The sequence below is a fragment of the Archocentrus centrarchus genome, chromosome 15, assembly GCF_007364275.1.
Source record: "Archocentrus centrarchus isolate MPI-CPG fArcCen1 chromosome 15, fArcCen1, whole genome shotgun sequence".
In the NCBI taxonomy this organism is placed as follows: domain Eukaryota; kingdom Metazoa; phylum Chordata; class Actinopteri; order Cichliformes; family Cichlidae; genus Archocentrus; species Archocentrus centrarchus.
This window is the reverse complement of record NC_044360.1, coordinates 17,728,798-17,755,354: the sequence shown is the minus strand read 5'-3', so window position 1 is coordinate 17,755,354 and position 26,557 is coordinate 17,728,798. Positions and strand designations below refer to the sequence as shown.

At 38.8% G+C, this 26,557-nt stretch overlaps 1 protein-coding gene across 2 annotated transcripts in view; it reads right to left on the bottom strand.

The window, feature by feature from the left end:
- hpse2 (heparanase 2) overlaps positions 1–26,557 on the bottom strand; it is a 61,723-nt gene that overhangs the window by 5,119 nt on the left and 30,047 nt on the right. Inside the window, exons 4-10 of one of the 2 annotated variants that reach the window (XM_030748263.1) lie at positions 24,308–24,481; positions 22,842–23,013; positions 12,423–12,470; positions 5,056–5,149; positions 4,016–4,122; positions 3,730–3,844; positions 855–1,000 (exon numbers count right to left, since the gene is read on the bottom strand). In XM_030748263.1, coding sequence (XP_030604123.1) covers positions 855–1,000; positions 3,730–3,844; positions 4,016–4,122; positions 5,056–5,149; positions 12,423–12,470; positions 22,842–23,013; positions 24,308–24,481 — 856 coding nt within the window. The remainder of the gene's footprint in view (positions 1–854; positions 1,001–3,729; positions 3,845–4,015; positions 4,123–5,055; positions 5,150–12,422; positions 12,471–22,841; positions 23,014–24,307; positions 24,482–26,557) is intronic. The other variant, XM_030748264.1, reaches the window with a different exon arrangement.

Genomic DNA, 26,557 nt, shown 5'->3' with positions numbered 1-26,557 from the left:
ATGGTTTGACCACTTAAGGACTGACTGTGTAAAACCACAAAGTGGCAGAAATAATGGCAACTGAAGTGGCTTTGGATATGAGACAGGCTGCTTTAGTGCTTCACTGTCTGAACATACGAGTCTAGGGTTGATTGGTATCTTGAGTGGAGCTCAGCAGCTCCACTCAAGATGCCAAAGGCATTTCTCTACTCCCAAATTTACAATACATACCAAGTGACTGAATGAGTACACTTGTTGAAAACTATTTAAAATATCTGCATGAGTGTCATTAGAACTCATGCTTCTGTAGTATTTCTTGCTCATTTATCAACCATCTATCTGTGCTGTGCTACAATATTGTTCTAAGAGATGCTCCACCTGTAAATGAGCACCGTCTAGAGTATGGCCGTAAGTCTAGCCTGGTGCTGACAGCCACTGGCCTGGGTTAAATGATAACCTTGAACACGCCACGGTGGCACTCTTTATCTCCTCCCAGCACAGACTGCCTTATTGTCCCTCCCCCTCAAATATCCCCCTCCAGCCAATCCGACATGGGATAAAGGCCTAGCACACCTTTCAGCAGCCCTTTGACGACAGGGAGACAGAACCCACACACCTGATAAGTGATACCCGTTAAGTTTTATAGACTCTGAGCTGTGAATGAGCGGGTGTCCATGGTCTGCTTATTTATGGGAAGCCAAATGGCCCAGTTAGGGATTTTGTTCTTCCCCACCAGACACCAGCCTCAGGTGTTTGCAAGGAGCATAGGGATGGGGATGGGGGGGTTAAACCACAGTCATCTGTTTTCTGTCTGACAGTCCCAACAGAAAGCCTGTAACAGGTTACAAACTAATCCAAGGTAGTTAAACACGTACTTGTGGTAGCTGGTACAGTGGGCATAGATACGTAGTTTGTCTCGTATGACTCGTCCTGGTTTTGGCTTCCTTTGCAGTCCAGCCACTCGCACAGCTAAAACCTTGGGACCAACCAGACGTTTGAAGACCAGAGAAAACCAGTAATCCTGTAAAGGAAATATCATCACATACACACACACAGAGACAACAATTATCTTTATGGCTGCATAAGTTAATTTCCTCATTATAATTCTTAATACAGGATTGATGATACAGCAGAAAAGCAACAAGTGTGGAGAAGAAATTTTACACGCATGATTTGACTGACTGCAGCAAAGAGCACAAAAGCATTTAAAAATCTATATTTGAATCTAAAAAAAACAAAAAACAAAAATAAAACAATAGAGAGACTCTGGTTTCTTTTAGTTTTAAAATCTCTGGGTTTTTTTTTGTTTGTTTTATTTGAGCCATGAAATGTCCTGTGATTGTAGAAACAGACTGTGTTTTGCAAATTGTGAGAGTTAAGAATGTGCCAGCAATATGCTAGTATGTGTGAAAAGAGCAAGATAGTGTATGAAAACAAATATTGTAATCCTACTGCTGGACTTAACATTTAGTTGGAGCTGTCACATATAACATGTCACACTGTATCTAACAACTACTGACTCGTTTAGAATTGACATGTCTCAAATATTACATTTTTACAAAATATTATGCTCGATCATGAATTGCTGTATTCATTATGACTGTTGAGTGGTCCACCATACCGAATTCCACTCTATAGACTATACAGACTCAACACCTCTTCAAGAGACCCAGAACAACATGTGCTCCTCAGGAAGTTCCCATGCAATCCTGCATATGGCAACATTTAAGGGCTTCTTTTTTCCACTCAGACTTTAACTTAATTTGCTGCCAAGGCATCGAAGAAGCCCAGCACAGTATAGAACAGTATAGTGCTGGCCACAGCCAGATGGACGGATGGATGAATGAATGTATGATCCATGATTATTACAAAGCATATAAAACAAAGAGTAGCTATGAGTCTTGGGTTTCATTTATGAATGACGACCAAATTGATTCTATATAGTTGCTTTATTTTTAAATTCCCAAACACAAGTAACACAAAAACATCAACAAACAGAAATAATTTAATCTGCGGCTGTGATGACCACAGCGGTGATGCATAATGTGGAATATTATAGAGAAATATCAGTTGAGGTCCTAGATCTCCAGGTATTGAAAATGTTTGCCTGTTTTTCTAACTGCTTGCTATCTCTCTCTGTCTCTCTCTTTTTGACCCATTGCAATATCAATCTGCTTTTTATCTAAGAAATAAAAATTATTCCTTCTATTCAATCATGAGCAAAATCCTCTTACTTACTGCCAGTCAGACATACTTCTGTTTAAAGAACGTATCTCAGACAAAATCAGCCATCACTTTAATTTAGGCATTTACCACTCACTTCTGGAGGGAGATGGCTGACACATGTGGAGTCAAAACAACACAAAACAGGAAAGAGGAGCATGATTAGGAAAGAAGAGTTTGCTTTAAAAAAAAAAGTATGAAGGGGAGGGGGATAAGTGTGGAAAAAAGATGAAGTAGTTGAGTCATTCACTGAGCTGGGGGCTTTCATTGGATTCTACCAATGTCGGCGTCACCCTATAGGGGATGGGGCCAGGTCATAAATTTCTCATGCAGAGGACAGGTTGGCGCTGCAGTGAATTCTCTCAGCAGGTAGGCTAGTGCAGCCTTCAGACATCCAGCCATGTTAAAAGCATTGTGATCCTAGCGGGAGATCCCCATTCCCAGAAAAATAATGGAGACAAACAGGGAGGAAAAAATGAAGCCATCTTTATTGTTTAATATCTTATAGGTGAAGTGAGGTAGAAGTAAGTGCATGGCTGCTAGTGAGACCTAATGAGGGTATTATTGAAAAATTTTTTTTGCAGATGTAATTAGTTCATGAGCCCAATAACATTAGTGGATAATATTGTATTTTGGAGCTGCCAATACACATTCTAGTACCAAAATCAAGTAAAGCAATAATTTTAAAAAAGAATAAAAGTCCTAAATAATAACAAATGTTTGAGAAATGCCTTGACTCCATCATCTTTTTCCTTTATTGCAGGAAGAATGATTTACTGTCCACGCCATTAATATAATCCTCTCACCCTACACTGACTCTGCTTTGTATAAACCCCTTTTTATTAACTTAATAAATCTTTTTTTTATGAACTTGGCACATGGCAGCATTTTATCACTCCTTGACACATTACATTACAAAATGAGATTAGCTTAAAAGTGAGGCAACAATACAAAGTACCCTTTTAAAAAGAATTTAATCAGCGGGTTTAATAAGAAACAAATATTATGAACACAAACACGTTTATATTATTTTCACCTCATATTCTAATAATGCACAACCAAGTAACTAACAATGAAACAGTAATGTGTTTTTTTTAGACCAAACCACCAGGGAATTTGGCATTGGGCAGTTTCATTCCACACAGGGTTGCAGGCTATTTGACTAACATGCCTGTGTATCAGATTCTCAGGTTGCAGATCTCTCACCGGCCGACTGTCCCACACAGAGAAGCACAAAGTTATGATGGGGGTTGAGGGGAGCAGTGACACTGTCCTGAGCTACTGATAAAGGGCTAAGGTTACATGGCATTTTGCCCCCGCGTCTAACTACTCATCACCACTAAACACCTTTCATCTCAGCTAATAGCTCCCACGGGAAAGAGCGAGAAGTGCCATCAAGGCACTGGGTCTGATAAGGGAAAAGTCCACAAAGCAGTCCAGTCACATCTTTGCCATTTTGATCATGGTACTGACAATGGGAACCTACAGTCATTCTAATCTTTGTTGAAATAAAATAAATAGACTTACAGGTAAAGGGTTAAAATGCTGATCCACAAGATGTGTGTATCCATAGTCAAAGAATGAGTGACGTAAGACAACATCAATCCCATGCAATGCAGCCATACCCAGTGTGTTCACCCACCTGCAATTTGTGAAGACATTCACAGACAAAATATGTGGTTTAGTTGTGATACATAAGAAAGAACCAGTCATTTGCTAGGAATAAATATTTTTTGATTAGCAAATATGAAAGTTCTCTCAATAGTGACTTCAACAGTTTCATAAGAAAGGACAGTATGATAACAGTACTTACAGAAAGCCAGCAGCATATGTGTCGGAGAGATTACTGATGCCGCTTGCCCATGCTGGCCCAAGTCCACCAAGCCACACCTTCTTACCTGGAGTATGTGTGTTCACAACCTGCAATTAGTCATGGAAGAGAAAATTATCACCAAATTTGGATTTTAAGTTTTAGGATTAAGACACAGTGTATTCTTTTCATCAAAATTTTTCTGAGCATCCATCCAACTCGGAGTTTTGACACGGCTGGAGATGATCCCAGCTGACACTGAGCAAGAGGTGGGGTACACCCTGGACAGGTCGCTAGTCCATCACAGGAATATTTTGAGGACTATTACAATCAAATCATACATTTTTACTCAGGTAAACTTTAATGATGGAGAGGGACATTTTTTGTTATGCTGAATGTTTTTATGATAACGACTGAATTTTAGTGTCTGCAAGGTAGTGGGAAGTCATTAGAGCTACCAACAAAATGCTTCTACTGATACATGGACAACAATAATAAATATGTACCCAAATCAGAAAGACAAAAACCTGATCTTATTGGTTGAATGGTGATACACAAAAGAATTTCACTCATTTTTCCTGTTTGAAGTTTTGTCCTCTGCACAGACTGCTTATTTTCACTGAGGCACTTTGGCACTGCTCAACTCAGCTACTTTTGATAATATTACTGATTGGCAGCCATAAACCCCTTACCCTCAGGGCTTACGCTTGTGGTTTGCACATGTGGCTTCTTTATCACAAAAACAATTTCAGGGCTGGATGATCCATAATTTTGCAAATTCAAAAGAAATGCAAAAATATGTCAAGATTTTTTTTCCCAATATCCTCACTTAAAGAGGTCTTAAACTTTAAAGTTATAGAAATAACTGTTGTTTAAGTGGGGTGGGGTGGGGAGGAGATCCCCAGAATAAGATCCTTGAAATACATGCTTGCTTCTGTATGTACAGTACAGATATATAATTCAATTAGAGTTATATTACCAAGCATACAATATGTATGTAACTGGGATTATTTCTAGAAGAGGTTTAAGGAAAACTTAATTACCTTGGTCACTTTACTGATCTGCTCTGCAAGTGTGTCCAAAAGACGTGTTTTTAGGAAGTCCTCTGCTTTGTTTATTCTGCCATCCATGTAATAACTGTAATGGAAATGCAAGAAAAACAATGTGAAAATGCACAATTTTTTTTACAATTTTATAAAAATATTTTTGGAAGCATATAACTGAAAAGTACAAGCTCATTTTGATTTGAAATCCATCCATCCACGTTCAGTTTGACCTGGTATTAATGAACTTGAAACAGCAGCTTTGATAAACATGCACTGACATACTCAATTATAGTTTAGTGCAGTGATAAACCAGTTATACTGACATTGTATAAAGGATGAATTGGAAGCATAGACATTTCAGGCTGAGATTGAATAATAAAGACATCAATGTGTATGTGTGTGTGAGAAAAAGATAAAACCAGAGACATGAAAGAAAAAGAGTGTGTTAAGGGAGCATGAAGAAAAGAATTTATTAGAGCCAAAGTCTTGCTGAACAACAAAGAGAAAACAGAAATCCCCTCCAACATACTCTCTAAAAGAGGGAAAAGAAGTGATAATAGCCACACTGTCTAGTCCATATTTCAGGTGCCATAAAAAGGCTTATAGTAACAGTTTTATTTTATGCATGAGTCTCAGAGTTAGAGCAGGGACTACATATACATTCAAACTGTTTCCAAATGAGTTAACACAGCATTGATTAAACCTGCTTGTATTCTGCAATATACTGTAGCTTTTGATCTGGTGCCTGCGGCAACAAGTATGTGTAACATTAGCAATGCATTTTATGTCAACCAGCAATGACTGGTTGGCCAGAGAGCTTAAGACAACAGTAACTGAAGGAGCAGGCTACAGTCAGCACAGCTACTGTGGGGTTTAGCTTTTCCTTCACTGCCAGACGGGGGAGACAACAGCTGTGTGATCGATCGATCAATCAATCAAGCAATCCAAATCAAGTCAGTACCATATAAAGTTACAAGTTATTTGTAAGTAACTTGTGAACATGGAAAAATACTAGGAACAACATTTCGACAAAAACAAAAAACTGCCTTGTTCAGTTAGTGTCAAAAGTATTCCAGAGTCCTGCGCATTTTAAACTTCCGCCCTTAGCTTGAGTGTTTCATTAGCCAGCTGATTGCTTCAGTAAACATTTATCCTTTACTTTTAGAAAACAGCAGTAAGTGTTAACCTCTCAAATGACAACCTCTGGGTATTGTTGTAAATTACAAATGCAAATATCCACTCGTGCAGGATGATCAACCATAATGGCGAAAATATATTTGCAAATATTAAACCTATTGATGTCATAGACACTGGCCTATACTAAATTTCATTCTTTGTACATAGGCATCAGAAAACGTAGCATGCAAAAGAAGTGAAATAATGTAGATGCATGTTTTCTCTTTTAAATTTTCAAAAGCAGCACATATTCATGGCAGTGGCGCAGTGGGTAGGCGCTTGCCTTGCTGCCGGAAGGTTGCAGGTTTGAGCCCCTATCCCTGCGCTGCGTTGTGTACTTGGGCAAGACACTTAAACCACATTGCCTAACGGTAGCATCGGTCTCCGGCTGCATGACCGCAGATGCTCGTCTCTGGATAAGTGATCTGGAACGATCATTTCATTGTGTCCCTTGTGCGCACAATGACAATGAGTTGAATCTAATATTAGTGTGACGGTCCTGGGTCTGTGACCTAGTGTTTGAGTTTTGGACTCTGAGATTCTTGGTTACTTTATAATTACATTGTTTTCTTATATATTTTCCTTCTTAGTATATCTACACGTGTTCTTATTTCATAGTGTTTTATTTTAGTTATATGTAGCAATCCCTGGTTTATCTAATGTTTATGGTTTCATGTGTTTTCTCTTTGGTGTACATAGATTTCCTAGTTCGATTGCTTTAGAGTTTATTTCTCCCTCAGTGTGCCTGCCTCCCTCTTGTCAAATACCCTGTATTTAGGTCAGCTCTGTGTCTTCTGTTTAGTTATCACTTCCTGTTTTATGTTCCTAGTCTCCAGCTCCAGGTGTGTTGTGTTCAGTTTTGCTTCCCCTTGCCTCGTTAGTGTCTTTCTGTTCACCTGTTCTCCCTGCTGTCGCCACTTCCCTCACTATCCCTTCTGTATTTATTGTCTCTGTTTCTTCTGCTCCATGTCGCGTCATCATCTTAGGCACCCTGCCCGCTGTGTGTGGGTTTCTGGTTTCCTGTTTAGCCCTTCAGTGAGTATTCTATGTTTTTTTGGCTCTTGACCGTCTGTATTGTGTTCCTTAAACATTGCCCATAAATAAACTGAGTATTTAGTAAAGTCCTGCTTCTGGGGTGCTGCAATTTTGCTTCCAACTCTGCCTGCCACACACATTGTTACATGACAGTTATAAGGTAACATCAGCTAATTTCTTTCATTTCAAGAAAACCAGACAATCAATTTACAATAGACAGACTCAGGTCACTTAAAAAAAAACAAAACAGTTAGTATATATCTTAATCCAATTTTCTAAATAAATAAATAAATGGGGGACAATGTAAGTAAGAATGGCATAGTAAAGTAAATACTAGGAAAGTAGACAAGAAGACCATATAATCATAACAACTAAGGGATCATAAATTTATGTTAAAATCTCTACTGGACCATTTTGGAAAGGTCTACGGAAATGACAGCTGTGCCAACAAAACTGCTGAGAACAGAGCTGAATTTAGTTTATGTGGGGTGAAATAGTGTTGCAATCTGAGCTTAACCTTGTTGAAATTTTCCTCATAGCACTGGAGAAGTCCCAAACTCCTGGCCTCAAACTGTAAACAATGCACGGATTAAGTCATAGCCTTACACAAATTATTTTGTTATCCTGTCATCTTTTCTGAGAGCTTCCAATAATTCTTTAGTCCAGATCTTAAGGGAAGAAATTCTTGTTCATATATGGAAACATGATAAGACATCTTCTAAATGCATCTTACACTACAGATCAGTATGAGATGAATTTTGGTTAGAGTATATACAAGCAGCAGGTAAGGAAGCAAGACTAGCTTTTAAGGTAAACACTCAACTTGGCAGTTCATTAGTGCAGAAACACAAAAAAGAATGTAATTATGCAAACAATGCTCAACTATTTTGACCACTATGAGAATTAGTATTCAGGACCAGGTTCCTGAAACAGCACCGCAAAATCTTCCTTTGTTCATTCAACATTTGGCACGCTACTTCAGGCTAGACTGCCCAAAATTCACTAAAATGCAAAAATGAACAACAGTGTCTGGATGTTTTTAGACAAAGATCCATTTGGTCAGCTTGTTTTACACAGCTCTCTCTGAGTGCCAGCACCACATCAAAGGCAGCTCACTTACAAAACTATCTAGCACTCTACTAACACCAAAATATGGCACAGCCTAAAGACACAGATGTAACCAATTCAGACTGATATGGACAGAAGCAGAGGTGGAACTGCATCAGTTCCACAATCTGAAAATTATTTAGCTGAAATGGTCCTAAATTTGATATTTTTTTAGATAAACGGACAAAAGTATTGAAGAGAAATATTTATTTCCACACTGATGTTGTTTTGTAATGATCACAGAAGATTCTTTTAGAAGACTAAAGTATTATTTTTGCATGCTTGTCATTTTTTGAGAAGGGTTTTTAACATCCTAAATTGTAAACAATCGTGTACAATCTAGAGCAATTTACTTATAATAACTGCACATGAAGTGCCAAAAAACGTCCATCTGGTGCAGCAAGGGGTACGCAGAGGGGTAGCAAAATATGAAGAGGATGTGTTCCTTGATGCGGACCAGCAGGTTATGGTCAGATCAGTCATCATTTCGTACTGTAACAGCTGAAGAATATGTAGTGTCCCTTAGGACTGCACAAGTAAATTTACATCCCCTGTGTGATTTTTTTTTTTTTTTTCTACTAAAGGAATCTTTAACATCTTTTCTTTTTTCCCCCCACATCAGCTATAAATAAAATACACAGAAAGCTCTCTGGGAACTGGTACCACTGCCATTCTGACAGGAAACAAGAAAGCTCTGGGTATAACATGTCAGCCTGGGCTGTAAAAAGCAGCACTGCTGTAAGAGTAAAACTGATGAACATGTATGTTTTGGGAAAAAAAAAAAAAAACCATCTGATGCACTTTAAGGCCACAGTGATTAAGTCAAGAAATGCTCACTTGAAAAGCAAGGTTTGCTGAAGTGCGTCTTTCATTATTATTTAACTGAGGGGGTTTGCTTCACGCCCAGATGTTCACACCACTGGAACAATTAAGTTCACATGTACTTAGCTCACAGGCATCAGAACAGAAACATCAAAAATGGTAAATTTGGCTCATTGACTTCTCTTGGTCATATTTTCACAGTTAGACCTGGCACCATCTGCTCACACACTTTAAATGGATTTAAATCTCTCACCAAGAAGCAGCCCCTGTAGGTGAGGTAGTTCACTATACATAAGGCTAGAGGGCCTTGGTTTAGTAAAGAGTTTGTTGAAAAACACAAATGTCAACCACATGGCATGGCTCGAGGATAAGTCAGGGAATCAGCATCACGATTTATCTCCTGAGGAGCATAAATGTTTCACAGTAATCTGTGAAAACCTATTGATGTAATATATGTCAGATTTGGACTGACAGACTGATAGACCACAAAAACACAATCAACAGAAATTCCCAAAACATCTGTACTGTAAATGTCGAAAAACATTTATTAAAAAATGTTAAATATATTTATTTAGCTAATTTAAAATGATCTTGTTTGAGTTCAGCTCACTGTGACCTCAGTGCATTTGCTGTAAATTTATGATAATTTCCTTTCGTTTTTTTTTTTTTTGGCCATAGCGGCTTTATTCAACAGTGCAGAGAGACAAGAAGGTGGGAGGAGAGATGAGGGAAGACACACAGCAAAGAGCGACAGGTCGGGACTTGAACCTGTGCTGCCTGCACTTTGCCTTGAGGCATACATGGTCGCCTGCACTTCCGCTGAGCCAACCAGGCACCAAATGATACACTTGATAATACAGAGTTTTATTTTTTATCAAGCATGTATACTTTACTGTCCCTCACTACACACTGAGAAGAGGTGAAATTAAGTTAGCATTATTCGAGTTAACAATTCAGAGAATTGTTTTTCCGCAATCTCCCAGTCATAAGACAGAATGGACACTTTATATCATAACACAAACACTTTACCACATACGCTATATAGACAAAAAGTATTGAGCCACCTACACATTACACCTACAGGAGCTGCTCGGCCACTGAAACCAGTGTCGTGAGGCTCCTAGTGCACAGTTTTGTGCCGATGCTAATGCCAGAGGAGGTTTGGTACTCTTTTATGCACTATGAGTCTCAGCACTCAGTGACCCCACTCTGTAACTTTACGTGGTCTGCCACTTCATGGCTGAGTTGCTGTGGTTCCTAAATGCTTCCACTTTGCAATATTGCCACTTACAGTTGATGGTGGAAAATCTAGGAGGGAAGGAACTTCACAAACTGACTTGTTTCGAAGGTGAATAATTCAGCGAGCTCTTTAGGGTGACCCATTCTTTCAAATATGTTTGTAAAGACATACTGCATGTCTAGGTGTTTGGTTTTATGCACCTGTGGCAATTGGATTGAAAACATCTGAATTCAAACAGACATATGGCCCAATACTTTTACCAATGTAGTGTAACACACCCCCTAACCTTAGTGTACGCTATCTAGTAGTGTAATGTTAACCTAGCCCTAATCTAAACTTAATCTACCAGTAACTTAAACCTAACAGGAAAAACATGTCTTTGCCATAAAATGTAATGATTCATCTACAGTGACTGTAAAGTTATAGGTGTGCCTTGTTATACTGCGCAACTGCAGTCTATGAACACAAATGTCTCAAAGTCAGGCCAAAAAAAAATAAAAAAATACTGATGCTTTTTTAAATGACCAAAAGGAGAGAAAAGCACCATAGTCAGCCTGTTCACATACAAATTACCCAACATCCAGGAAAACTAGACTAAACAACCACTATTGTGATGTGAGGCCCTCACAACAGTTCCTGACATTTGGATAAAATTTTTTGCTCAGTCCAGTTCCCTTATGAGTATGACAAAAATACAGGGAAAAAGTGTTTGTATCCATTAAAATTCTATTCACCTTCAATGTATTGGTGGAAATTTGTTTTGATCATTTGTGTTAATAAATCATAAAATTTGGCTAAATTATATCTGGTTTTAGGGTTAAAGCACCCTGAAAGAAGGGGGGGCGGGGGGGGGGGGGGGGGGATCAGATATCCAGGCTTCCAAATCAAAAGAAAACCTAATATTGCAGAAAGATGGAGAAAGAAAAGAGAAGACAGAGAACCCAGAGACAAAGTCAGGGAGTTTAATAGCGAACGACTACACATACTGATCGTGCTTTGCTGGTGAATCCAAACGTGGATAAGCAGTAACTACAAATGTCAAACTACATTGTTGCTGAAAAATTTCATAATATAATGAAAACCACATATCATTGTTTCATGATCTGGATGTACACAAATAGTTCACTACATAACAAACATGTTTCATCATCACAAGCTCCAACTGAACACCTCTGACTGTAAGTCACAAACAGACATATACTAACAAATTCCCATCACTTTCTAAATAAAGTGAGTGCTGTGTTTCCTACCTAGTATGTCTGATTCAAAACAATTTGAGACAGCTGCAGCAGAGTAAAACCTATGTCGTAGACGTGTTAATGAGTGGTCTCTACTTTTATTAGGTTGGCTTCTTTTGTAGAGGTCAGAGTTTCTGTCACGCAGCCTGGTTAGACTGGAATCTGGACCTCTTGTGTAAAACGGGCTAATTGACAAAGGAAGTGAGCCAGAGCATATGGTTTGATTTTAACAGTGTGGGTGGTGTTTTTCCAAGCCTTACTGACAGCCCTTCCACCTTCTGTTTCATCTAATTTCTCCTAATCAGACCTGACCTTCACCTTAATGACCACTCACTCAGCCACAGAGAGTTTGTCTTAGCTTACACTGGATGTGTCTTTTTGCACACATTTTGCATGTGGGTGTAAAGAGATACAGATAAAACATGGGGGAAAAAGATCAAACCAGTGATACGTTTGTATGCATTCCTACAGTATGTGCAACAGACAAATGGCAGGTGTTACTAATTTAACACACACACTGTCTCTTAGGCTCCTTTTCCTGTTGTTCCACTTGCTGGATAAACACAGTTTGCCAGAATATGCATCAGTCTCTCTGAGTAACTGCACTTATAAATTTGCAGTGCTGGCACAAAAACGCACTGTGGCTGTGCTGTTACATGTATGGTATCTTTTGAAAGAATGCAGGTTAATTCTGGGTCAGATAAAATAATAAAAAGGGTAAAAAAAATAAAGGGTAAAATACCTACTGTTGCCACGTAACTGCATCTACAGCAGAGCCAGCATTCTTCATGAACCTGAAAGAAAACACAGATGTAATTAGCTGATTAGTTGTATTTTGTCTTCAAAACGAGACAACATCCTTTCATATTTACAGTATGGCTATTAATATAACAACATTTTATCCACCAGCTTAACTTTCAAGAACATAGACTGTGGAAGGCAGGCAGAGAGGCAGGGTGTTGTACAGGTTGTTTATACATCCTTTTATTTCACAAAAATATTTAATGAAAGTGTTGCACATTGGGCAGGGTCACTTTGTCCCAGGAAGAATGAAACCTATCTAGGTGACAAATTACATAGTTCACTAAAATTGAATGTCCACAGTAATAAAATGTGTTGCAGTGGACATTCTTTTAGTAAGTAAGCATTAAGTTATTCATTATGTTTTGAGATTAAAGGCAAAATCTATCAAGATAAATGGCTCTATGCTACATGTTTTATAAATAAAAAAAGTTTAGTTTCACAGCTGAGAGCTCAGTGAACAGGGCAAATGGTGTGAGTGGTAACTTGTGAGTCCAATTTTCCTTTTGATATGTGCATGTTATGCAGATTTTCTGTATTTTTTAAATTTGTATGCAGTAGCCTTGATTTGGCTTACAAAAATATGTTCTTTCATAGTTGTATGCATATCATAATTATATATTTTGTCACTGAAAAACAGTCACAGTTAGGTCCATATATCCTTGTGATGCTTTGCCAGGCCCTTGCTGCAGCTGTATTCAGTTATTGTTTCTTCATGGCTCTTTCTACCTTTGGTTTAGTCTTCAGCAAGTGAACTGCAGCTCTATTGCAATAACAAAGCCAATGCAGAATAGTCCACTTCCTGGTCTTCCAAAACCCTTTCACACATTTAGATAACTGTATATCTGTACTGAAGAATTATCTTTGGTCAGTCTGGATGAATCCAAGCACAAACTGTAGTACTTTACAATTCAGAATTCATCCATCTGCTTTTGCCACATCACCAGTAAACTGCATTGGAAGTCATACATGTCCATGCATTACACTGGATGTACCCTCTTTTACATGAGATGTGGTATGCTTCAGATTACAGATTGCTCTTGGTCATGTCTCCCCAAATAAGACTGTTCTAGAGACGGTGGTATATCATCCATATTTTCACTTATGAAGTCTTTTTGATGGTATACTTGGCTAAAGATTTTTTTAAACCATGGAATGGATCCTGTGCTCATCTATGACTGTTATCTTCCATGGATGTTCATGAATTTTTATATTGTCTAAATGAACCAAACTGCTGAATGGGTTACTTCTAACTTCCCTCTTTCTGTCTGATTCATTTCTATTTATTTTCTTTTTTACTGTTTAAGGTCTGTTTCATTTTCATTCACTGCTTGTTTGACAATATGTTGTGAATTCACAGCAATAGCTTCCAAACACAAAAGAAACATTTGGATAGGACCCCAGACCTGCTTAAAATATAAAGAAATAGTGAAGAAATATACCACACCTTCCCATGAGATGTATATTAAATAAACAGGCATATTAATTTGAGGCTCTGAAAATGGGTTTAATTCTTCAAAAGAAAAAGCAAGATTTCTGTTCACCACTCAAATGAGAGCCAAGTATACCTTTAATGTCCTATACATTATAACTTAGAGTTTGAAAATAAACACAATGTGTCAATTTGCAAAATCATATGGAGCTAACCTTAGAATTTTAAAACAAGTTTGTCTATATTTTTGCCCAGGGTTTTAAGTAATATTGCAAATCTGCAAACTTAAAAGCAGCACTTGTTTGCTTAAAAAAGTAATTAGAGCTATTGTTTCTATAGCTTGAAGTATTTGCATTCAGTTAGTAAAGTACAAACTTCAAACAGCCCCTTAGGAAACAAAGAAAATCATCTGAGTGCAGTTTTATCGAAATCATCCTGTACACAAACACAGTGCATACACAATTTCTCCTGTATCTGTGTTCCTCCTTCTGAGCTTTTGCATCTGTGTGTGTTTCCTGATCTACCTGATCCAAATCACTCCATATTTGGCTGTAACAGCTTGCCAGACATGCCAAAATGTGTCTCTCTAAACATCATGTCACAGAAACACAACTTTCACTGGTCTGGCTTGTTTAGTCTGTGCAGTTCAGATATTTGGACCCTTGAGCTGCTTAGCATCTAATTAATCTTATTTCCTGAGAGCAGCAGAGTAGTTGGGCTGTCAAACACAAGAGCAACCCCCTCGTAACAGTGTCAAACACACAGGAATCGTCCTGTCGTTAAATGCGACACCCATGACCTACGGGCACTCTAGCTCTCTACTCCTCATCTTCTCACTTGTCATCCTCTTCTCACCACACATCTTCTATATCCTCCCTGTGCTCTGATAATACTGCTCATTAATCAGCCTGACCATTACAGTACACATATGCACATATGTGAACAAAAACACACACCTTTTATTTCTGAGTAAATCTGAAATGTCAGTGCTCAGTGAGATAAAAAGCAGCGCCTAATGGTTTCACTGACGTAAGTAGTTCAAGTACATAGTGGAGAGAGATCCATACCAAATTATTCTTTCTCCGTGGTCTTCCAACTACCTGTCAAAACGTGTGTGGCTGCAGAGAGGATAACAAATACTGAGACATTAAACTGTTCCTGTGAATTTAAGTACACATGTGCTGGCATACTTGTGCATGTGAAAGCATTTTAACTCATTAACATATTAAATTTACTTTATAGACTATTTTAGTTAAAAGACACGTTGACCCTATTTATTAAACAAATTAAATCCAGAACTATAAATCCCACCTCCATCACTTCTAATTGTTTTATTATCTCTGTAATAAATCTCCTAAACCTCTTGTGACAGATTAGCTTCCTTTCAGCCACACAAAATAGATGTTTAGTTTTTATGGTTACTGCACAGACAAACCTTTAGGATCTGCATTTATTCACTAAAATCTGTTCAATGTTCCCAACATTGTCATGTTTGTGACAATGTGTTATGTATATTACACATGTAGTATTTAATCTTAACTCTATGACCTTTTAATGAACTGAATACTATGTAGGAGTATACAAGGATATTTTATGGATTCATGAACGTAAAATATCTGTCAATTACATCTAAAGGCATATTGTTAATAATGATCATAACAGCATTTTTTTTAATGTATTACTATCTTTTTTATACTCCAGCCTCTTTTTATCAGTATGAGGAAGTTATAATACTTCACAATTTATATCTGTTTACATCACAGATATATCATACATATATTATCCCATATGCACCAGAATGAAGCTTTTTATTTTTTTGACAGAACATAATACAGAAAAAGATATGTTTGAAGTGGTTTATATATTATGTCAGTTGGTTTATCTACCACAGCAATTCCAAGCTTGCAGTTTACAATACTCTCAGCACTGTCTGCAGCAGAGCATACCTTGGTCAAGTGGTGTCTTTGTGCTAAATTTCAAACTAGTTTGCTGAATACAGAGTGGGAAAGCTAAGAAAAATAACCCTTCCATATTTTATATCTATTGGTTATATAAAGCACGTCAAAAGAATTTCAGACTATATCAATATGTAATTTTTTCACTTCCTAAAACTCATCATCCCCAAAAATCATTATCAGTCAGGCTGGTTTAAAACCATTTATCAGATTTTTATATATTTCTTATTAAGTCTAAAAGAAACAGTGAAAGTTAAGTGTTACTACATGTTTAAAATAAAAGCTTTTTCCCCTTTTTAATTATTTTATTATCTAGGAAAAAAGCAAACATTTCACCATAAGGTCACATTTTATTTGTATTGTCCAAAACTGACAGAGTTGTGTATATACATCCATGTTTGACTTTCAATCTGTGTTTGTTGTACTGGGCCAGTGATGTATTCATTTTAGTCAAGTTTGTTTCCATTTCAACAGACAGAAAAGCTCACAAAGGCGTTACTTTGAAGTAATGGATATGTTTGAGGAATGCTGTCAACTGTTTGGTTGATAGAACTAAGGATAAATTTCTTGTCTAAAATGAGCTTCAACAAACTAAGACCTTCAGTAACACCCAAAGTAGCCTACATACCTGTTACAGTCATATTAGAGTTTATATGACAAAGGTGGTATAAGGTGTAGGGCTGTTACATTTAATGCAGCCAAAAGTCAAATTACATTTTTTTAAAAAACATTCGCTCTTCACTGCCCAAACCAACCATCTGTGTCAACTTCTTCTCATCTGTATTGAACCTTTGCTTGTCCATTTTATAAGGTGACATTTCTAATTCATTAGTGGAAGGAGGAGAATATGTTAGTCTGTGATGCCATTGATTTGGTATTTGTATTCAAAGTACATTTTGTAGCTCATCAACTTCAATCAACTGTAAACCTTAAATTAATTTTGAGTTAAGATTAGCTAAGTTAAAGACAGTCAATGACACGCTTATTGCCAGTGGAAAAAAGCAATCATTATACTCAATTGGCTTCTCTTAAAAATGTAAATGAGCCCACCCACCACTTTAATCATACTCTGCATCTTGTTGTGACATATGGAAGAGAAACTGAGCATTTAACAATGTTCCCTGAAAAGCCTCTTTTGTCTGATATTTACCTCCGCCAAGGAGGTAATGTTTTTGGTAGTGTTTCCGTGTGTGTGTGTAAAAGTTTTGAATTAATTCTGATAAAACTTTGTAGGGATGTAGAGATGTAGAGTTTTAACCTATTAAAATTTGGCATATATCCACCAAGGTCTTCAAGGTCAACTTAATGATTTATTGGTTGAAAATTGACAAAAAGCCTTATAACTAAAAAAACATTATTCTTACAAGTATGGTGTGTATTGTCAACATATAGAAAGTACTGTGTAAAAAAAAAAAAAAAAAAAAAAAAAAAGGAAAATACCAGGTTGGATTTGACCTCTGACCTCTATTTCATGGTCAAAATAATGATCTGAAGGTTAAAGTGATAACAAGGCTATACAGAGCTATTTAAAACTACCATTATTTGTACTGACAGCATAGAAGCATATATGGAATATTGTATAAGGACTCTAAATATCAGGTTACTTTGATACGCTGACCACTTCTTCAAGGTCAACAAAGGTCAAACTTTCATTATTCAAACTTTTAATAAAATATCTTTTATCTTTAAAACTATGCTTAAAATTTGACTGCCTTTGCTTGTATTGGCAACACTTAGGTAATGATACTGGTATATGGGGATTCTAAATATCACATTGTAGTTTGTAGTTTGCATCAAAATATCATGTCACATTTTACCTCACTTTTACATCTGCCTTTCTTTTAAGTTGAACTCAAAATATGTTATATCTTTAAGGAAAGTATTGCCAAGAGAAAGAGAATGAGCTGCCTAGTTAGTTAGAAATACACTGTAGTATAACATTATATAATAAGCTCAAATTCATATCCATGTATTTACAAATCAATACCCATTATTCATTATCCATTAGATGTTTGTGAAATTAAAGTAAACATCTGTCATATTTCCGGTATCTGATTTTTAACTGCACTACAAACTTCTTAAAGTATATTTAAAAAGAAAAAAGAAAACATTCAGATGACCTATGAGTGAAAGATCAAGGGAATAGTTTACCTTGCTGAGGATAGGGTTACCGAGGCCCCACCCTTAAGCCAGGCCTGGGGAGGGTGCTCAAGGTAAAGAGCCTGGTGGCCGGGCCTTAACCTGTAGGTCCCAGCCAGGCACAGCCTCAAGGCCCACCACCCGCAGGAAGTGTCGTAGGGGTTGGGTGTAGTGTGTCAAGTGGTGGCCAAGGGTGGAGGCCTTGATGGACCGATCCCTGGCTACTGAGGCTGGCTACTAGGACATGGAATGTCACCATTCTGGTGGGGAAGGAGCCTGAGCTAGTGCGTGAGGTTGAGAAGTACCGCCAGTTGGGCTCACCTCAACGTACGACCTGGGCTGTGGAACCAGTCTTCTGGAGAGGGGCTGGACTCTGTTCTAGTCTGGAGTTGCCCTCTGTGAGATGGGGTGTGCTCGAGTGGGTATCCTTGTATTGCCTCGGCTTGCTGCCTGTACATTGGAGTTTTCACCGGTGGATGAGAGGGTTGCTTCCCTGTGCCTTTGGGCCAGGGAATGAGTCCTGGCTGTCATTTGGGCTTATGTGCCGAATGACAGTTCACAGTACCCAGCCTTCTTGGAGTCACTGGGTGGGGCACTCGAGGGTGCTCCATTCAGTGACTCCGTTGTCCGACTGGGCAACAGCAATAAGACCTGGAGGGGTGTGATTGGGAGACCTGCCTGATCTGAACCCAGATGGTGTTCTGTTATTGCAGTTCTTTTCAAACCACAGTTCGTTCAAACACCATGTTTGAACATAAGGATGTCCATTAATACACATGGCACCAGGACACCCTAGGACGCAGGTTCATACTCAATTTTGTAATCATATTATCAGATCTGAGGCCATATGCTCTGTACACTTGGGTGAGGACAGGTGCTGAGCTGTCAGCTGATCACCACCTGGTGTTGAGTTGGATCAGGTGGCAGGGGAGGATGCTGGACACTACCTAAACATATAGCAAAAGTGCGCTGGTAATGTCTGGCACAGGCGCCACTCCGCGAGATCTTCAACTCCCACCTCTGGCAGAACTTCAACAGCATTCCGAGGGAGGTTGAAGTCAATGAGTCTGAGTCAACCATGTTGAGTATGTTACACAGAGCTGCAGCTGCAAGGTGGTTGGTGCCTGTTGTGGTGGTAATCCCCAAACCAGATTGTAGACACTGGAGGTGAAGGGAGCCATCAAGCTGAAGGAGTCCTATCGGGCTTGGTTAGCCTATGGTACTTTGGAGGTAGCTGATGGATACTGGAGGACAAGCGGAAGGCAGCTTGGGCAGTGGCTAAAGCAAAAACTCGGGTGTGGGAGGAGTTCAGTGAGGCCATGAAAAAAGACGTTTGGATTACCTCAAAGTGATTCTAGCAAACTGTCAGGCGACTCAGGAGGGGAAAGTGGTTCTCTACTCACACGGTGTATAGTGCGGGTTGGGCACTGCTGACTTCAACTGAGGATATAGTCGGGTGGTGGAAGGAATCCTTTGAGGGTGCCTTAATTCCACTGACATGCCCTCTGTAGATGAAGCAGAGTCTGGGGATGAGGGGGGTGACTCCCATCACTGGAGGTGAGGTCATTGAGGTAGTTAAGCAACTCAATGAGATTGGCCCTGAGTTCTTGAAGGCTCTGGATGTTGTAGGCTGTCTTGGTTGATGTGCCTTTGCAACTTTGCGTGGACATTTGGCGTGGTGCCACTGGATTGGCAGACTGGGGTGGTGGTTCCCATCTTCAAGACCGGAGGCTGTGCTCCAACTATTGTGGGATCACACTCTTCAGTCCCGCTGAGAAGGTGGCAGTCAAAACTTGGATTCAAGAGGAACAATGCAGTTTTTGTCCTGGTCGTGGAATGCTGGACCAGCTCTTTATTCTCTCAAGGATATACAAATGTGTATAGGAGTTTGCCCATCCAGTCTGTGTTTTCTGAACCTGGAGAAGGCCTTTCACCTTGTCCCTCTGGGTATCTCGTGGGGAGTACTGTGGAGTATGGGGTGTCTGGCTCCTTGTTACGAGCCATTCAGTTTCTGTATTTTGTGCAGATGCTGTGGTCCTGTTGGCTTCATCAGGTGGTGGCCTCCAGCTTGCACTGGAGCAGTTTCTAGCTGAGTGTGAACCAGCGGGTGTGAGAATTAGCACCTTCAAGTCTGAAGCCACGGTCCTCAGCCGGAAAAGGGTGGAGTACCCACTCCGACTCATGGATGAGTTCCTGCCCCAAGTGGAGGAGTTTAAGTATCTTGGGGTCTTGTTCAGGAGTAAGGGAAGAGGGGAGCAGGAGATTGACAGACAGAGTGGGGCTGATGCTGCTGCTGCACCGGACGATCGTGGTGAAGAGAGGTTTTCGTGGTGAAAAGCGAAGCTGTTGATTTACCTGTTGATCTACATCGTTACCCTCACCTATGGTCACAAGCATTGGATAGTGACCAAAAAAATTAGATCACAGACACAAGTGGTGGAAATGAACTTCCTCCAAAGGGTGACTGGCCTGTCTCTTAGAAATAGGGTGAAGAGTGCAGTCATTCGAGAGGGTCTCAGAGTAGAGCTGCTAGTTTTCCACATCGAAAGGAGCCAGTTGAGGTGGTTTGGGCATCTCACTAGGATGCCTCCTGGGCGCCTCTCGGCTAGCCTGGGAGTGCCTAGGTGTTCCCTGGAGGAGGTGGCTGTGGAGAGGGAGGTCTGGGCTTCTCTGTTTAGGCTGTTGCCTTTGTGACCCGGCCCCAGATAAGCAGAAGAAAATTGATGGATGGACTTTGTTGCAGCAAGAAAACAAAATGAATATACACAAAACACAATGCTAATCCCTTAAAAGTAAATACTGCCCAGAGAGTGAGCTGCCTTGGCAGAGGTTTGCACTAAATTTATGATAACGGATTACACAATAGTGGGGGAAAAATTTCATTAAAGTAGATGTCTTTCTGAAAGAGCTTTAACTAGGTTTAAGGATATAATTCCTCCACTTTTAGCTTCAGTGCCATGTGTCAATACATTGCAGAGCAGCTACCTAAACTCTACTTCAACAGAGATCGATTATCTCATTAATAGTGTCACATCCTCACTGCATACAACTTTGGGTACTGTGGCTCCTCTGAAAAAAGCCTCAAATCAAGTGCTTGACTCCCTGGTATAACTCACAAATGCGCACCTTAAAGCAGATAACCCATAAGTCAGAGTGGAAATGGCATACAATATTCATTTAACCTGGAAAAAGAGTTTGTTGCTCTATAAAAAAAATGCCCTCTATAACCTCTATAAAGCTAGGACATCTTACTATTCATCAGTGATTGGCGAACATAAAAACAAACCCAGGTAGCTTTTCAGCACTATAGCCATACTGACAAAGAGTCAGAGCTCTGTTGAGCCAAGTATTCCTTTAACCTTAAGCTAGTAATGACTTTATGAATTTCTTTACAAATAAAATTTTAACAAGGAAATTTTAGAGGAAAAAATATTCATAACCATCCGTGCAGACATATTATTTCTCTCCAACTGATCTTTTTTAGTTAACTTCAGTAATTATTCCCTCCAAACCATCAACATGTCTATTAGACTACATTCTTACTAGACTGCTCAAAGAAGTCCTACAATTAATTAATGCTTTGATCTTAAATATGATCAGTCTGTCTCTCTTAATCACTACGTACAACAGGCCTTTAAGGTAGGGGTAATTAAATCATTACGTAAAAAAGCTGTCACTTGACCCAGCTGTCTTAGCTAATTATAGGCCAATCTCCAACCTTCCTTTTATTTAAAAAATTCTTGAAAGGGTGGTTGTGAAACAGCTAACTGATCATATGCAGAGGAATGGTTTATTTGAAGAGTTTCAGTCAGGTTTCAGAATTCATCACAATACAAAACAGTGAAGGTTACAAAGACTTCCTGCCTCAGGGTGATGCTGAAAAACTGCATGGAATTGAAATGAAAAGTGGATGAAGAAAAGTTTTTCATCTTTTGTTACGGAGGCTTTGGGTTTCTATGGATCACAACAAATCATGTTTCTTTTGCAGCATAAATGCAAGTGTTAGTTTGACTGTTTAGAAAATATACTTCAACCTCATCGAATTGATGAATTGATAAAGACATTACAAAATGAGTCAGCATCTTAAAGGTGGCATTATTTTGGCATCATGATTTTATGTTGTCTGTGTATTGTTAGTTTTCCTCTTCCACACAATTCTAGTTAATGAATGCAAGCTAGATAAACCTTGGAAGTACAATACTGTGTGGCTAAAATGTAACTTATCTAAAAACAATATTGTAATTTTCAGTGAAGCAGAATCAGCAATAAACTAAATTTAATCTTGCTTCAAGTCAAGTTGAATAAAATTTGATCTAGACGAAAGAGAGTACATTTGAAAACCTTTTTTGTTTGCCATAGACTATGGAAAACCATACCAAAAGCTGGTAAATAATACTGCAAAACTATCTGTGAACTTGTCTTGGTTGCTGTAAAGGTTTGGCTACAAAATGAAACATTGCAATCTTTGGAAGGGACAGACTACAGTTGAAAGAGGGCTGTTAGATAAGCGACCAGAGTCAGTCCAAAGCTGCTACAGCTTCTGGGTGAAACAAGCAGGTGGGACGTTGCGCCGTCACGTTATCAGTCTGATGACACTTTATTTATGCTGACATGGTATAACTGAAGCTGAGACCCTAGAATCTGCAGAGTGGGAAGCCATAAACACTGAATACAACTACAGAGTATGTGTGTATGTGTAAGAATTTTACTGAGCTTTACTGTGTTTAATGCATAAACTACTGCAGCATACTTTCCACTACCTTCCCCCTTTTTTTCCAGCAGGATAGCCTAACAAGGAGTGGAATTCTGGCCAATCATTGTTTTACTTGGTGACTCACCCATCCAGCAGCAGAATGGCGTTCTTCCTGGGTCGTCCTGCGTTTGGGCCAAAGAGGTGAGCTCGGTGGTAGAACCGCACAGACTGCAGCAGGGTCCGTAGTTTGGTGTAGTCTTGAGCCAACTGGGTGCTGTTGACCGCACGACCCACCATGCTGCGGTACGCATTAGGCTCTGGAAAGAGGAGATGCAGTACAATGAGGGAGATAGAGTTTATACAAGCAACAGTGGGGAGGTGACAGAGAATATTGTTGTTGTTGTAGTCTGATCCTGCTCTTAGAGAGTATCCAACAGCCAGTAGAAAAAAGGATAATTGGGCAATTCACCGTAATACAGACAGATGGACTTGGTGTCAGGGGAATAGCCAAAGCACACAGGGTGGCCTTGCAGATTCAGTAAGACTAAGAAAGTGAAGGAGCTAGATTTTCACAAAAGAAGGAAGACTAAACTTTTGTAGACTCACTGCTGATAAATGTCTGCTTTATCAGTGTACATTTCTGTGCTGTTTATGAGACCTATGAAATTAATAACTGCATATTTTAAAAGATAACCTTTCATTCGATATTTAATTCCTCCTATATCCTCCCTACCTCAACAGTTTACTTCATTTCTTTTGTTCCAGTCACATGTCCAATTATTTTTGATGGTACTCTTAGAGAGATAAGTTCCCAATGCTAATGTTTTTTTGTGAAATTAAAAGAAAATACCAGGCAAAAATAGTTACCTCCGCCCCTATATGGACTGTTATGTTAACTCTTAAACAACTAAACCAACACTTGCAATTTGTTATATAGATACACAATTTCAGCATAGAAAAATCTAATACTGAACTTAATGAATCCTTCATTAAATGTGCAAGCCTTTACCTTAGTTCTGTAGCAAATTTATATTATAAGTGACATGTACAAGCATATAAACTATCAAGTTTATATCTAATGTTAAAAGTGTCAAAGTTGGTTCATTGCAGGTATTCACTCAGTTTAGGGTAACAGGTTAATAGAAGTTTGGTCTTAAACTGTTGCTAAAGGTATTTCATGGTTTGTTCTGTTTCTAGCTCTCTTACTCTTTCACTCTGCATATGTTAATAGAACCCTTTAGACACTAAGGCACATCATAGCACCTCATCAGGAGGCATCTGAACTGCGTTAATTCTGTCCCATTATATCCTAAATATAATGCCATAGTCTTAAAGAACTATTCTCACCTACTGGAAGTCATCCTGCAACAATTCAAAACCATCATAAAGAGAGAACCACAACCTTAACCTAGACATTTTCTATTTACTGGACTTCATCATAAGTAAATACAATATGATATGACCAGTAAAAACTATTCAGCGTTACCTTTAAAACACCATATTTTCCTGCCCTAATATGTTAAATAGTATATAAACTGCAAATCTGATTGCAATTCATCATGTTTAACATATTTTTTTAGTAAATGGTTTAAAGTATGTGGCTGTGCTGACCATTGCCCAGCTCCCAGGAGATGTTGTACTTCTTGCCAGCACTGTACTTCAGGAGGCTGAGGGTGGAAGAGGTGTTCCAGGAGTTGTCTGGATTTCTGTGCAGTGCGTTGAGCCCCAGGATCAGGTGTAGGCCAGCACAGTCGGCAAAGTTGTACAGTTTGTCTAAAGACCTGGCTGGGAAAAACCCACAAAGCAGTTGTAACTTTGATTCTTTTTATGCATCTGGAATCATATGACCACATGAACATGATAGAAAACACGTGTAACTCATGGATTCTCTGATTTACATGTGCTCTGTTTCTATATGCTTATGTATACAGTAGCTCTTAAACCATATCCACACCACAGCCATGTATTATTTGCAACCAGCTATATTTTCTTTTCATTTAGTAAGAGAGAAGATGAGAAGTTGTTGATATTATGCAACATTATGTGGTATTTTTTTGAAGACATATTTCACCAAGATATAAATTTAAAACCTGGAGTGAAAAAATGAAGCAGATATAGGTTTGTGTCAGACCTATACTACTGTATTTACATCATCTGACTATGATTGCTATTAAAACTGTCTAAAACATTAAGATAATTAATCAGTTATGACAAAAAAAAAACAAAAAAAACCCCCACCAAACCTTAACATTTCAGATGTTTTGACATTTTTTATTGAACAACAGCTAAACCAGCTCCACTCAGTTCTTATGGCTACACTAATGTTTTTATTCACATATTCACAATTATAATAGTGAAAATAGTAGCAAATCAACCAGAAATAGAGCTCAGCTTCAATGAATATTAATCCTGTCTGTGGGGCAGGTAACACTGTTGTGATTAACTGTATGCAAAGTTGCTTCCACCTCTTCAACTTTAAACTAAACCATTCAAACAGCCATAGAGGACAACATTCCTTAGCCTGTGTAAGTACCGTGTAATATGTATTTTAATAAACTGAATACACCTAGTTCAAAATATACATGGAATGTATTCTGCAACAAGCTCTGAATTTTGTGCGTCAATTTGTACACACGACATCAGAGCCTCTTACTTCAGCAACATTCAGTGAGAATCCAGACAGACTGATTTTCCCATCATGGACTCCTGTGGTGATGCGCTCCTCAAAGCATCAAGCACAGGATTGTTCTGTTCTGCAGCTGACTGTTCACTCATGTTTATGTCTGCTGTCTCCATCAGAACACATTATTCTCCCAATGCAGTAGAGGATAAAGCCAACTGCAGATGCTGGCATATGGTGAGAGTGCCAAAAGTGTTTGTTTATATTTTAATGTGTGACTGTAGGCTGCTCCTGGATACCTTAGGCTCTTGTTTTGAAATTTAATCTGTTTGGATTCATTCCATTAATGTAAATATTACCCTGAACTCCGACCTTTACTTCCTAGGTTCAACAGGAACCAGATGAAGACTGTGCAGGTCTGGTTCCTGCTAGAAGTTGCCCTCAGCTTTGGATTTGGCACCAGCTGAGTTTGCCAAGTGACAGCGTTGTCCAAAGTCGAATTAAGACAAATGCAGAGCAGACTCAGGTGCATGTAAAGGGTTTCTTTGGATAACTTCAAGCTGATGAAAAGTATTAGTATTTAAAAGTGGCTACAACTTTCTTACTTCAACACAGGAACACATGAATACTGAGCAATGCTTATTAACTTATATCAAACTCAAATGTGTTTTGTGTATTCAGCATTTACTCAGCAACCCATTATTTCTAGTATGGCACTGGCTATGTATAATCCAAAAAGCAAATAGAGAGAACAGAAAGATTGCTTGTTGCACCTGGCATTAATCTGCTTTGCACTAATGGCAAGACAAAGCCTGAAAAGCATGTTTGCAGCAACAATAGCTTTATTCCACAAAGCACTTTTTTGGGAGTGTATATCTCCTGGGTAAACTCTCTGTTCTCCATCTCATTAATAACTATCAATAACGTTATTATCATAACTGCTATTATTGTAACTTCTTTCCTCTGTGGTTGAATCAGAGTGGCGTCTGTTTGCAGCAACAGAGTTGAGGGCAACTGGACAGAGAAAGTAGGGCCAGATGTGGCTGTCACGATGAGTGATTCCAGGCCTTTCCTCACCTGATATCTGAGCAGAAGGCAACCAGCCTTACTGCAAGACAGAGCTAGCAGGCCTGCAAACACATCATAAAAGCATCATGAGATGTATCAAGCTACTAAAAATACTGTTTCTCTGATGCCAGATCTAAGAGAAGTGTATAAAATAAGTGTCTGTGTGTGCATGT